This window comes from Cucumis melo, chromosome 2 (assembly GCF_025177605.1).
Source record: "Cucumis melo cultivar AY chromosome 2, USDA_Cmelo_AY_1.0, whole genome shotgun sequence".
Lineage (NCBI taxonomy): Eukaryota > Viridiplantae > Streptophyta > Magnoliopsida > Cucurbitales > Cucurbitaceae > Cucumis > Cucumis melo.
Genome location: NC_066858.1, coordinates 15456161 through 15469714, shown reverse-complemented (window position 1 = coordinate 15469714; position 13554 = coordinate 15456161). Strand labels below are relative to the sequence as shown.

Below are 13554 nucleotides of genomic sequence, written 5' to 3'. Positions count from 1 at the left end.
CCGTTTTTTTATATTTTTTAAAAGACACCCACATTTTATTAGAATTCTATTTTTAAATCATTAATTTATAATAATTTTTACAAGGATTTTGTTTTTATTTTTTCAACTTATTTAAGGAAAATTAAATATTTGTTTTGTTCTAGTTTTGTTTTTGCAAACTTTTATAAAATTCTTGGAAAAAAAAAATAGTTGAACTAGGTACTAATTGATTTGAAATGGAATCAAGTAAAAATAGTTATAAATAACTAACATAGGTTCTAAAATAGATATCAACTCAATCTAAAATTGGTTTTGCAATTTTATAATGGAAATCATCAAAAATAGAAAAAAAAAAAAGAAAAAACAATTTACATTTTTCAGAAAATTGTGTATTTTGTTTTTTAGTCTTTTTTTTTCTACGAAGGTAAATGATTTGTCTTTTTTTTCTTTTTAATGAAAAAACCCCCCATTTTTTTTTTTGTAAAGTAATTAAGGAGAAATCTTAATTGCATGTCATAATTTGGTAAAACAAATTGTTTATTAATATGCCTAAATTTTAACAAATGGTTAAAGGCTTATAAATACCAATTTTTAGATTTAACTTTAGTAAAAGTATGGCCTATGCTACGCCTCATCTCTTAATTGTTTAGATAAATCATAAATATATTATAATAATATCTTTCCATACTAATATACTTTCTCACATAAAGTTAATATCAAACATCAAAAGTGAGCATGTGTAACAACTCAATACTAAAATTAGGTTAAAATTGTAACCCTTTTTTTTTTTTTTTTTTTTTTTTTGTAAATCTTGTGACCAAATAAAAATTAAAACTCAAACATGGATGAAACAAAAAATTGACTTAAATCTTAGGAACAAAAGGCTTATTTTTCCTAATACTGTTATTTTGATATTAATTGATATGTTCATGTTTAGTTCTTTTTTAAACTCAAATAAACAAATGGCTTTCTACACCTTTTTAAATAGGCTTAACTTCATTAACAGCATAAAGTCACCACTTTTTTCACAAATAGCTTTTTGAGCTAACATATTACACAAAAGTTAAACTCAAATCACATTTTCATCTTTAGATATATACCTCATTAATTTATAGCTTTTTTCTTCATTTTTACGGTATGTATTTCAGCGACGGGTGAGTTGAATCTACCAATCATCTACACATGAAAGTCACGTGTACATAGTATATTAGTGGTTTATAATTTCTACATTTTGGTTTCAATCTCAAATATATATGAGTATTTATTTCAAATAATTTAATTATGTTTATCTTAGTTTAGGTTCAAATGAAGTCTATATTTTCAAAATAACTAAATATACAGAATCGTATTGATTATGATAAGTAATTGTGTAGTTCAAATGTAAATGATCGTTAAAAATTTCAAATCTAGTGATCGTGTTAACCATGTTAAACAATCGTATTAACCATGCTAAATGATTGTGTTGACTATGGTAAGCGATCGTTTAGATCATGTCAACACAGTCATATTGTTCATTTTAAACGTGAAAAAAAGGCATCAAATTTATACGATAGTGTTGACGGTAGCAAAATGATCGTATTGATATAATGGTGAACGATCATGTTGATAATATAAAATGATATTTAAACAAGTTTGATATTCTCGAATGTGAAGAAAACGAAGAAGAATATTGAAACAATCATGAAGTAGCTTTAAAGAATCTTGTTAAAAATGTTGAAGAAGAAATAGAAGATTAAAATAGAAGAATAGAACATTTAAAAATAGAGAAAGAAAATTTAGAAAAGGAGATGAAGAAATTTGAAAGAGAAAATGAATAAATTGCAACGAAGAATAAGAAAGAAAAGTGACGAATCGTCCGCAATATTCAAGGACAAATTTGAAAATTATACAAATATCTTATTGACTTTATGAATTATTTTTGTTAATATGGAGTGTAAATATTGTTGAGTTGTGTTAAGTTAATGTAAATTAATTTTATTCTACTAAATATTTCATAAACAAAATTGTTGCGTCAAATATTCTCCAACAATATTGAGCCAATTTGGGCCCCAAGAAAATATTTGGGCCACTGACACAATTTGGGTCTCCATCAAATAAACTTGCATCGGAATTGGGTTGGGTTTCTGCTTTTTCTTTTTCTTTTTCTAATAATCTAATATGCACCAACAAAAAATTAAATAATTGATTAAAAATGAAATAGAATCACCACATATATCTAGCATTGAAATCAAATCTTTGTTTTGAAATTTCCTACAAAACAAATAAAATTTTAAAAAATAAATAAAAATAAATGAAGGTATATCAAAATGACAATAAAAAAATATAGTTAAATTCATAACAATATGATATAAAAAAAAAATAAAATTTAGAAAATCAAGGAAAATTTGAATACGAGGAAAATACAATATTTGTTTTTAAAGACATTCACTACATTGAGATGACAAACGAGTGGTCTTAGTGGCGCGACGAACTAGCCAAATCGATGTTCACTGATTGGCAGTTGCGTAACGCTTAGACAAGACAATTTTACATTAGAAGTCATCAATTGTATTGTCGAATTTCTAGCACCTGTAAAATGTAAAATGTAATGTTGCATATGAAATGTACACGTGCCTTTTGTTTTTGACTATTAAATGTGAAATTGTGAAATTACTAACGTACTCCATGTATTTTTTGTAATTTGTCATTCTCAGTATGTCAACCTCAAATCGTGCCCCGAGACATGTATGGACGAATGAGGAGGATAGCACTCTTGTGGAGTGTTTAATGAAGTTGATGTCAATGGGGAATGGAAATCGGATAATGGTACGTTTCAGCCAGGTTACCACGCCCAGTTGGTACGCATAATGGCGGAGAAACTACCTGGATGTCAGGTCCACGCAACGACAATATTTGATTGTAGAATTAAAACACTGAAGCGGACATTCCAGGCCATCACCGAAATGCAGGGGCCAGCCTACAGTGGCTTTGGGTGGAACGATGAAGAGAAATATATTATTGCGGAGAAAGAATTATTTGATAATTCGGCTAGGGTAAGGAAAATAATATAAATGTCACACAACGTTCGCAATGTACATTTACTTAACAATTTTTTTATCAGTACTCATAAGTGATATTTTTTTTTTTCTCGCAATCGCATCCTGTAGCGAAGGGACTCCTCAACAAACTGTTCTTGTATTACGATGAACTTACATATGTGTTCGGTCGCGATAAGGTGACGGGTCGGTTCGCTGAGACATTCGTCGACGTGGGGTCTAACGAGCCTGGCGGGTATGACGGATTTGATATGGGAGATGGAAACGAGAAGTTCCCGCCCATGTACAGCTAGAGGATTGACCTCTCACAAGACGATGTACGCGCATCATGACATTCTCACGCTTCAGAGGGTAGGACTGGATCGAGTGGATCCAAGAGGAAGAGGGGAAGTCAGCGAAAGGTGGATGTTGAAGGCATACATCTGGCGCTCGACCAAACAAACGAGCAACTCAGGATGATTGCGGAGTGGCCTGTACACGCCCTTGACAATGACAACCATGTGCGCACAGAATTCTTCCGCATATTGCGTGAGATGCCAGAACTAACGAGTTTGGATAAGGCGCTATGCAAAGACATCTTCTGTCTCGTATGGACGACCTTTGGGGTTTCATACTCATGCCTGAGGATGAGAGAGAGGGATTTTGTAGAGTCCTCTCCTACGAGACATCACGAGATAGTTTATGTTTGTATCGACCTGGGTTGCTTCTTATTTGCTTACATTTTTTTTTCTGTATGATGTTGACTGTTTATGCTTTTGCTATTGTAGACAACTATTTTTTTTCTTCATAATGTTTATTTAAAATTAAGGAAAATGGTCACAATTTCACACAAGCGTTATAACAGGTAATCATATATGTTCAAAATAGGGGGACATCGCTATCGCCAATTACAAATAGTAAATAATTAATTTATCTTTCTAAAAAATGAATTTTAATAAAATTTTCACAATATATTTAGAAATTAATTCGAAATTGGACAACTGTATGTACTAATTTAATAACATTACACATACAATAAATTATTTGCAATAAGACGGGTTCGACGCCTTCGTAAAAAAGTATGCAATAATTTTTTTTATCATATTTGCAATCTAATTTAAAAAATATTATACTACATAAAAAAAATTATTAACCCAACCCATATAACACTTTCCCCAAATAAATTTTATCATAAATTCCACATAAACCTACTCACCTAACTCTTCCCCCAAACACATTTTATCATAAAATTTCCATTAACTCTTCCCACCTAACCTTTCCCCCAAACACATATTATCATAAAAATACATTTCTAAACTCTTCCCTAGACAAGGTTATGATAAAACTAGTTTTATCATAACACTAACCCTTCCCCCAAACGCACCCTTACATTTTATAATACGTGTACATAGTTTTCCCTTTTTAAAATAACTTTTATGAAAAGTGCTAAATAATTACAAATTTTATCTTAAAGGTTAAGTACTTATAGTTTGGAGACTAAATTATTGTAAAATTGAAAATGTAAGAACTATATTATAAAAAAATTGTTGGGGACGATTGCCTATCAACTACACTAAAGTACGTAAGAATGTTGGGGACGATTTTCGTGTATTTCTCTTTTCTCTCCCATTGTATCGAGCACACATGATAACCGAGGAAGATATATATAGACTAGGAAAGCTAAATATTATGTATATATATTAGATAAAATAGTATGGTTACCCAATGTTAATGTGTTATGAACCTCTACGGGGTAATTTCTCTTTTTCGTTAGTAAAACCGGTGCTATTTCTAAGTCTAGCATTTCCTATTTAGCTTATGGTTTAGTTGAGGGCCTTGTATATATAAGGAGAAATCCTTCCCGAACCAAAGTAGAAATCCTTCCTGAACCAAAGTAGAGGGAAAAGAAATTTAGGGTACATTAACATTTTCGAGCATGCTTACTGAATTCAAAATAGCGAGAGCTTCATCTATTTATGTATGATTTTACTTGAACAAAATTATTTTAGAATGTTTTCAATTGAGTGATTGCTTCTTAGAATATTTAAATAATTGCAAGCTTAAGCATAAAAGAATCGTTAAAACTTGAATTTGGCACTTGGCTACTTTTGAGAATATTACCATATTGTGCAGGATTGATTGATTTTTAAATTCTTGTGATGATGCATGCATGACTTCCTTGCTTGATGTTTGAATGAGCGTTTTGTGTTCATATAATTTTCTTTTCTTTGCTTGGAACAAAGAGCTAAAGTTGAGGGTGTTTGATAACTGAGCTATGTTAAGACTTATGATATAGTAACACTTACTAAATATGTTGTTTTATAGGAAATAATAACGTAACGAGTGAAAGAGTTCAACCCAACAAAAATCACTCAATTTCGAATTCAAACAGGCCAAAGGAAAAGGCAGTAGAAAAACCATAAATAAGTGAAAATCAGCATCGGGGCACTTTGCGGGATCTTAGATGCATATTTAAGCTATATCTTTGTATTTGTGGCAAAAAAATGGTAAAAACTTCACTCCACAATTCATTTTTACCATTAGTTTGGGCTTTTGTCCAGTATTTGCATCATCTTCATTATTAGCTAGGCCGAAACACAAGCTCTATAGTTCTCATTGATGGAGTTGGGCTTGGGTTAACCCAAGCTCTTATTACGATTCTCATTGATTGAGTTGGGCCTGGAAACAAAGGCCCATAGTCCAATCCATAGACGATGATGGTCAAAATTGGACACTCTCTCCAAATAACTTATATATTTATTTTATTTAAATTTAAAAATAACATATTTATAAAGTATGCATGAGAAAAGAGATATGTGATGTCTTTTAACCAAAGGATTAAATATATTGTATGGATAGATAATGGAGAATTATGTGAAGGGATTTTCTTAGAAAGATGTAAGAAACATACTCTAACCCTTAAATCTTAAAACAAAAAGAAAAGTCATATTCAAAGATCCAATTTTGAACATAAATTCATATTCAATCCAATTTATGAATGAATGAATGAACAATATGAATGTCAAAGAAAAAGAAAAAGAAAAAGAAAGAAAAAGAAAGAAAAAGATGAATAAAGAGAAGTAGGAATAGAGGAGGCCCCCACTACCACAAATTATGACGCAGCCTCTCTGCCCCCAGGGACAGACCATAGGCGGGCAGGCCTCCCAACGTGCAATGGAGGTCACCAACACTAGGCCATGCCTCCTTCTTCATCAACTATTCACACCCTCCACCTAAACTTTGTTCTTTCTATCCTAAACTTCTTCCTTTTTATTACCCAAATTCCCACGCAAACCTCTCTATTTCTCTACACCCCTTTAATATCCCCATATCATCTCTTTCAAATTCAATTTGTGTTTTTATTATCTTTTACCATTTCCTTATATAATTTTACGATAAATATTATATTTTCCATCTTTTTCTTTAACTATATATACCCATATAAATCTATTACTTCTATTCGTGTCAATAATCGATAAATATAAATTTTTGGGATCTTTTAAAAAATATAAAAAAAATGGCAAAATATTTACACTGTATAGAACAATTCCAAAAATGAAAAAAGTTCAGAGGTCTACTATGTAAAATACAAAAAAATGTCCCATCAACCACGCCGTCAATAACGCGCGTAATATATTTGCGATTGTTTAGATAAGACTACAATTTATAGGCGATCGTTTAGATATGGTTCAATATATACGTCATCGTTTAGATATGACTATAATTTATACGCGATCGTTTAGAAATGGCTACAAGGCGATTGTTTAGATATGGTTCAATATATACGCGATCGTTTAGATATGCACAATCGTTTAGTATGGCTATAAGGCGATCATTTATATATGATTATAATTTATGCGCCATCGTTTAGATATGACTACAACGCGATCGTTTAGATATAACTACAATTTATCTTTTTAATTCTATCGTTTAATTTTGTTACACGATCGTTTAGATTTGGGAACCCAAATCTAAATGATTTTTTTTTTTTTTTTAATTTGGTACATGATTTTTTTAATTCTTTTGTACACCATCGTTTAGATTTCTTTAGACGATCGTTTACCTTTTTACACCATCGTTTACATTTGGCTACTCCAATTCAAATGATTTTTTTCAAGATTTTTTATACACGATCTTTTATTTTGTTTACACGATCGTTTACTTTTTTAAATGATCGTTTACATTTGGCTACTCCAATCTAAATGATTTTTTTTCAAGATTCTTTATACACAATCTTTTTTTTTTACACGATCGTTTATTTGACTACTCCAATCTAAATGATTTTTTTTTCAAGATTCTTTGAATTATACACAGTCGTTTAGATTTGGTTACCAAAATGTAAACACGTAAAAAAAAGACGATGGAAAGATTAAACGACATAAAAAAGAATCAGAAAAGAAGAAAGACAGTTGAAAGAAATCACAAAATTAGAAAAAAAAGAAATACGATGAAAAGAAATAGCAGTGAAAAAAAAAAAGAAATACGATGAAAATATTTAATAACGTAAAAAACAATTGAAAAATAAGAAAGATGATGGAAAGAAATCACAGAAAAAAAAGAGGAAGAGAAGAAAGAGAATGAAAGAAATCGAAGAGGAGGACGATGAAAGAAATTGCAGAGAAATCGCGAAGAAGAGAAGTGTAAACCTGGAATATTTAAAAAATTGCTAACTTTATGGATTTTGTTACACGATTCGTAAATAATTTGGTGTTTTGTTACATTTACGTAAGTTTCCCTAAATTTTTACTATATTTTGATTTATTTTGTTATATTTGAAAATGTTTCTTATTTTAAATTGTTTATAGACATTTTTTTTCTTTTTTGAATAAGATAGAGAAAGAGAGTGTATGAATTCAACCACAGGTATCGATCACTATGTAACATATTCTATATACAAACTGAGTTATACTCACTGAGTTATACTCTCCGTAGATAGCAGAAAAAGGAAAGAAAGCTAAACTTCAATGTAGCCAAAGGTAGCATGAGAGAGATAAACACTTTGAACTCTAGAATTGCATTGATGGACAAAAAAAATAAAATTATAATATAAGATACAATATATATTTGTGGTATATATTAAATATCTGTGAAGATGTAGGTGACATTTTTCATTATTTGTGGCAGCTAATTTTACGGGTTTAGTTCAACAATATGGGTCTAATCAGTGTGGTTGAAGACTCTCTACAATCATATGGACCCAATTAGCTATTATCATATGTTCAACTAAGTGTATCCATACTCACATGCTCTTTTAATATCATCAAAATCACTTTCAATAACCTTTATAATTTTTAAGATGTTGGATGATTTTTCTTTTTCTTTTTCTTTAAATTTCTCATAAAAGTTTGCTAGCTGGTTTACAAGATATAGTGGCAATAATAATCATAATAATAATTTCACACAACTGCCTATAGCCTTCAAAGTAAATATTTGAATCTAATGTTCTTCCACAATTGTGAAGTAGTACAATCTTTTATTGCACATTAAGTCAATAAAAACACTTTTGATGGATACACAAAACAACTCACATGTTTGAAAGTCTTTATGTTAAAATAGATCATTTTAATTAAGGATTATTGTGTAGTTTGCAAATACTTTAAGTTTTAACCCTAACTACTATTAGGCTCGAATTTAATTTTATGGGTATAGAGAGAGAAATAACAATTTTAATTATCATAACTATTAAAATATTATGAAATGCTTAAACATCGTTATAAAGTTTGAAATTTTTTTAATCTTATGTTTAAGAAATTAGTTAGCATTGGATGAGTAAAACATTGGCTATATATTATAATTAAATTTATCTTTATCCACTAACGATATAGAATAGTTATTCTATGTTTAAGTCCCTACATTGTTGTTTTCTCTTTAATTAATATTCATTTTTACGTAGAAAAAAGTTGTGAAAAATTACAAGTTTCAAATTAAATGGACAAAGATTAAAGGTCGATAATTAGGTAGGAGTGAATCAATTATATACTATATAATAAAGTAAACAAAAAATGTGGCATGCAAATTGGAAACAAATGGAAACTTTTTAGTGTATTATCTTGAAAGAAACAATCCATCCTCCTAAATTTGAACTTATGATTTTTTGGAGCATAGTTATATATACGTTAACAAGTTGAACATTATCACCATTGTGATCTAGACTGACTTTTGATGTATATTTTAAAATTTTAATAAATACATTCAAAGGATATTTTTAAATATGATAAAATAAATTAAAATAATTACATATAGCAAAATTTTGGATTTCTAGCTATCAATGTTTATCATTGATAGAATCTAAAATTTTACTATATTTTGTAAATATTTTGTCAAATTTATCATTTTTGACAATCCCCTTATGTTAAATATGTATAGTATAACCAAAATTTAAAATTTTCATGCTGTCAAAATATCAAAATCTTAATTTTACGAAAATTAAAAAAAAAATGAAATATGGTCTTCGATAAATATTTCTAACAAAATTTAAACAAAGATAATTTTAAAAATTAATTTCAAATTAGAAGAAAAAAAATTTCTAACTTCCAAACAAGTTATTGATGTCAATTATTAACTATATTATATTTATATTATTGAGATTTTGATACTTTCATCTTTTTTGTTGTGTTTCATCCATTTTTTTATGATATAATGAAAATATCGATTCAATTCTCATTTCAATGTCGGACTCATAAAAACATGAAAAAATCGATCAAAATATTGACATTTCTATGCGCTATCTGTATACCACGTAGAAAAAGCGCATTCTATTTGTTAGATTGTATGGAACATGGGAGAAGACAGGCTAGAGCAGGGCAAACGGAGAATGGATACCGAATTAGGCTGGCGGTCGCGAGTCGATGGGCCGAACGAGGAGTTCTGTCGATGTGGACCGAATGAAAGATGGAGGACATATAGCTTCACCATTGGAAAGGTGAAGGTTTGGTGGTGGACAGGAGAGGGTTGGGCGGCGAACAGATCTTTGAGGACGGAGATTTGTAAAACTAGATCTGGCGAGGACTCACCACGAACAATCACGGACGAAGACTTGCAGTTTGTTACTTGCGACGATGGACGTAATGGAGAAGGAACAATGACTGGTTTTGTCTAACAGTGGTCGGCAAGATTTCGCTGCAGAATCGAATCTGAACAAAGGGAGTTCGGGGCGTGGTGGGTTACAGACAACGTGGGTTTGGGTCGTGGTATTGTGACGGACATGCGTTTTTTGGGTATTTGGCCGTCAGGTTGCTAGGGTGTTGAACGACAGACGGCGAACGGTTTTAGGGACGACAAACTGATGAGTTTTATGGGGTTTTGTGGGGTTGGAATGGCAGATCTGAAAGCGTGGGTTTCGAGTTGGGGACATGAGTTGAAGGGTTTGCAGCGGACATGGAAGGAGAAAGGGGCAGCGACGGTGGCTGTGGGAGAAAGGTGGATGCGGCGGCGACGGTGACTGTGGAGAAAAAGGGGCAGCGGCGGGTCTAAGGTTGGAGGGAGCGACGGCTGATGCGTGAAGCTTCGACAGGCGTGCGTGGGTTTCTGTATTGCAAGAGACATGATTTTCAGATGAGGAGCGGGGGTTGGGGACAAGTTTTTTGTTTTTTAAGTGGAGCCAAAGGTGGAAGTGAGAGATTTACACTTGAGTATGTCTCCGTCTATGGCTAGTTATTGACGAAGGTAGAGATCGAACAAAGCGGCTAAAATCTAAAGCTCTGATACCATGTTAGATTCGTATGAAATATCGATATTTCATCGATGATTCATGGATATTTTCTTGATAATAATCACATATTACAACCTACATATAACCATATTAAAACAAACTAAAGGAAAGAATATATAAGAATAATATAATATTTGCTAACAATAATATTCCTAAAGATACTCTAATTATGTCAATACTATTTATGCCCTCATATATACTAGTAGAAAGAACAACTGGATTTTCAACAACAAACGACACCAACTCTCGAAGAACATATGCAATTTGATTGACTTATGGTCCAATACACACTCTTTTCAAAGACTACAAACCATGTACAATTTCTCTCAACATTAATGCTTTGATAAACTAATTCAATATGTAATGGGGCTTAGCTCTAGCCTTCTTAGTTACCAACATGTAATACTTTCTATTCAATAATGTGTCGGGATAGTATGGTGCTAAAGGTATAGCCTCCTAGCGAGGTTATCTAGACACATCTTATATCTTATTCGTTTTCTTGGTAAGAAAAAAAAAAAAGAATGAGAGGGAGCTGAAAATCTATACGGAGAGGTATAGATAATTATGTTATATATGTATATATTTTCATTTGTTTTCTCATACCACATTATTGCATGTTCCCAAAGATTACAACTTTAATTAACAGCAGAATTAGTTCATATAAATATATAGGCATTTTAATTACCATCAAATTAACTAAAGATAATTAATATCCTTTCCTTGTTGAATCTCAAATGGCTCAGCAGGATCAAAGTTGATGTGAAGCAGTTCCTCCACCATTTGCAACGTTAACATTTTCTCTTCTTCATCCAACTCCGACGGAATCTCCGCCACTTCCACCACCGGAGACTGATGATGATCGGAAGCAACCACAGCCATCATATCAGAATCTGCATTGTTATCGTTTTCGTTCTCGTTCTCATTACTGAGCCTCTTCTTGTTTCCTAGTTCGACCGTCATAACCCAGTTGGATGTCGACTGTTGCCCAGCACGTTTCTGCCAAACACCAATGGTGGAATTCTCAGTGTCGAGCCTCAAGCATGTCATTGACGGTGAAGGAGTGCGGCAGCATTTCTTGAGCTTAGCTTGTAATATTTCAGACAAACCCTTTGGTGAATCCTTGGTCGTTGTATCAATATTGTTGATAGTCTCTCCATTGGAAGAAGAAGTAGGGAAATTGGTTTTCGCGTTCCGACCACTCATCAAAACCGCAGCTTGGTCGTACGCTTTGGCCGCTTGCTCCGCTGTCTCAAACGTCCCAAGCCATATTCTCCTCTTCCTGCATGCATGCGTGTTATCAAATAACATCTCATCAGAATACAAAAAACATGACCAAAGTTTCATTAAACATAAAATTCTGAATCTTAGAAGTTGAAGAGTATGTAAAGAATTACAATAGAGGGTGGCGAATTTCCGAAACCCAAGAACCCCAATGACGTTGCCTAACACCTCTAAATTTCTTACACTTTGGCATATTGTCAGAGAAAGAACAAAAAGAAAGACGAGAAGAAAAAGTACAAGAAAGAGAAGGGAAATTATTAGAATAAAAAGGGAAGAATTTTAAAGAGAAAAACGATATATAGTACAGTGTCGGCTAACTAAAAGTTTTTAAGGGCATAGCTTTCATAATATATAATCCTTAGAATTTATCATTGTCACCTAAATCTCTCACACAAAACAGTGCGAGAAGGGACAGTGTCATTAAATGGTCTCTTTCTCTATCACAATATATAATGCACATAAAATTTTTGCTTTTTCCTTTTTGCTTCTTTGTTGTGATTCAGCCAAGTGTTGGTTTATTAATTCATTGCCAAATCTATATATTATAACTTTACAATAATATGCATTTTTCAAATGTTGAATTAATGGTAAAAATGTAGGAGTTAATATGGATAGGGATTAAATTATTGGTTCTTTTTGTTCATGATTAGGTGAAAAGGGTACAAAGGATTCCAACTTTTTAGGTCAAGACTGTAATTAACTTCATGCACAAAGCTAAGTTTGAGAGATTATTGTTTTTCTTAGGTTATTATGAGGCTATTTATCATCCATATAAAAAATATCACTTTTATTCTTTTAATTCACAAAATAATGTCTCAATTAATGTTTTACACATGAAGGGTGAATTAATTTCAAATGTTTTGCTAAATTACTAGTTTCATACAATCAATTGTGTGTGCCTTTTATTTATTTATTTAATTGTAGATGTAATCTTATTCTTGGCTAAATTTTATGGATCTCTTTGGTCTTTATTAAAGTGTAACATATATTATATTTCTATGGTATATTAACCATTTTAATTTAGACAAAATAAAATTAAGTTAAATATACATTACTTTTTAAGTTTGAACTATTTCAACTACATATCCACACGATGGTATATGTATTATCTACTTTAGACACCTTTGTTAACTTTGGCTTCTTTGTCTCATACAAAATAGGTATATACGTTCATTTTGATGAAAATATTGTCCCTTACAAATATACTTATGATATTCTTCTTTTCTAGCCAACATGAGATTTTGTTTGGATTTTTTTTAAAGGATTGCGTAGTGTGGATTAGTAGATGTACTAGATCATTCCGAACTAGGTTTTTTTTAGAAAAAAGATCATACAGTTTAGGTCAGTAAGTGCACCCAAATATCTCTACTAAGTTGGACATCTTTTTAGTACCATCATTATCTCCACTTCGAAATATATTCAATAACGAACAAAGAAGTACAGGATAATGTTCAAAAGGAGGACCAAAGAGAAGTTCCAAATACAGAGCAATTATGTGAAAGCACTAATATTTAAAGCAATAGTAGTTGGGAAGTAATCACACGAGAGTTTATGTCTATATGATCAGCA

At 31.4% G+C, this 13554-nt stretch overlaps 1 protein-coding gene and 1 non-coding gene across 2 annotated transcripts; one reads left to right on the top strand and one right to left on the bottom strand.

Annotated features, from left to right (window-relative positions):
• Nucleotides 1-10117: 10117 nt before the first annotated feature.
• On the top strand, nucleotides 10118-10719 carry MIR1863 (microRNA MIR1863). The gene is given in 1 exon segment (NR_120719.1): nucleotides 10118-10719. It is a non-coding gene; the product is annotated as a microRNA MIR1863 (primary transcript).
• A 514-nt stretch (nucleotides 10720-11233) lies between these two features.
• Nucleotides 11234-12285, bottom strand: LOC103487449 (ethylene-responsive transcription factor WIN1-like). The gene is made up of 2 exons (XM_008445777.3): nucleotides 12099-12285; nucleotides 11234-11983 (listed from the first exon to the last, which is right to left on the bottom strand). Exons 1-2 carry the CDS (start codon nucleotides 12176-12178, stop codon nucleotides 11401-11403), a joined length of 663 nt encoding a protein of 220 aa, XP_008443999.2. The 5' UTR covers nucleotides 12179-12285; the 3' UTR covers nucleotides 11234-11400.
• Nucleotides 12286-13554: the final 1269 nt, after the last annotated feature.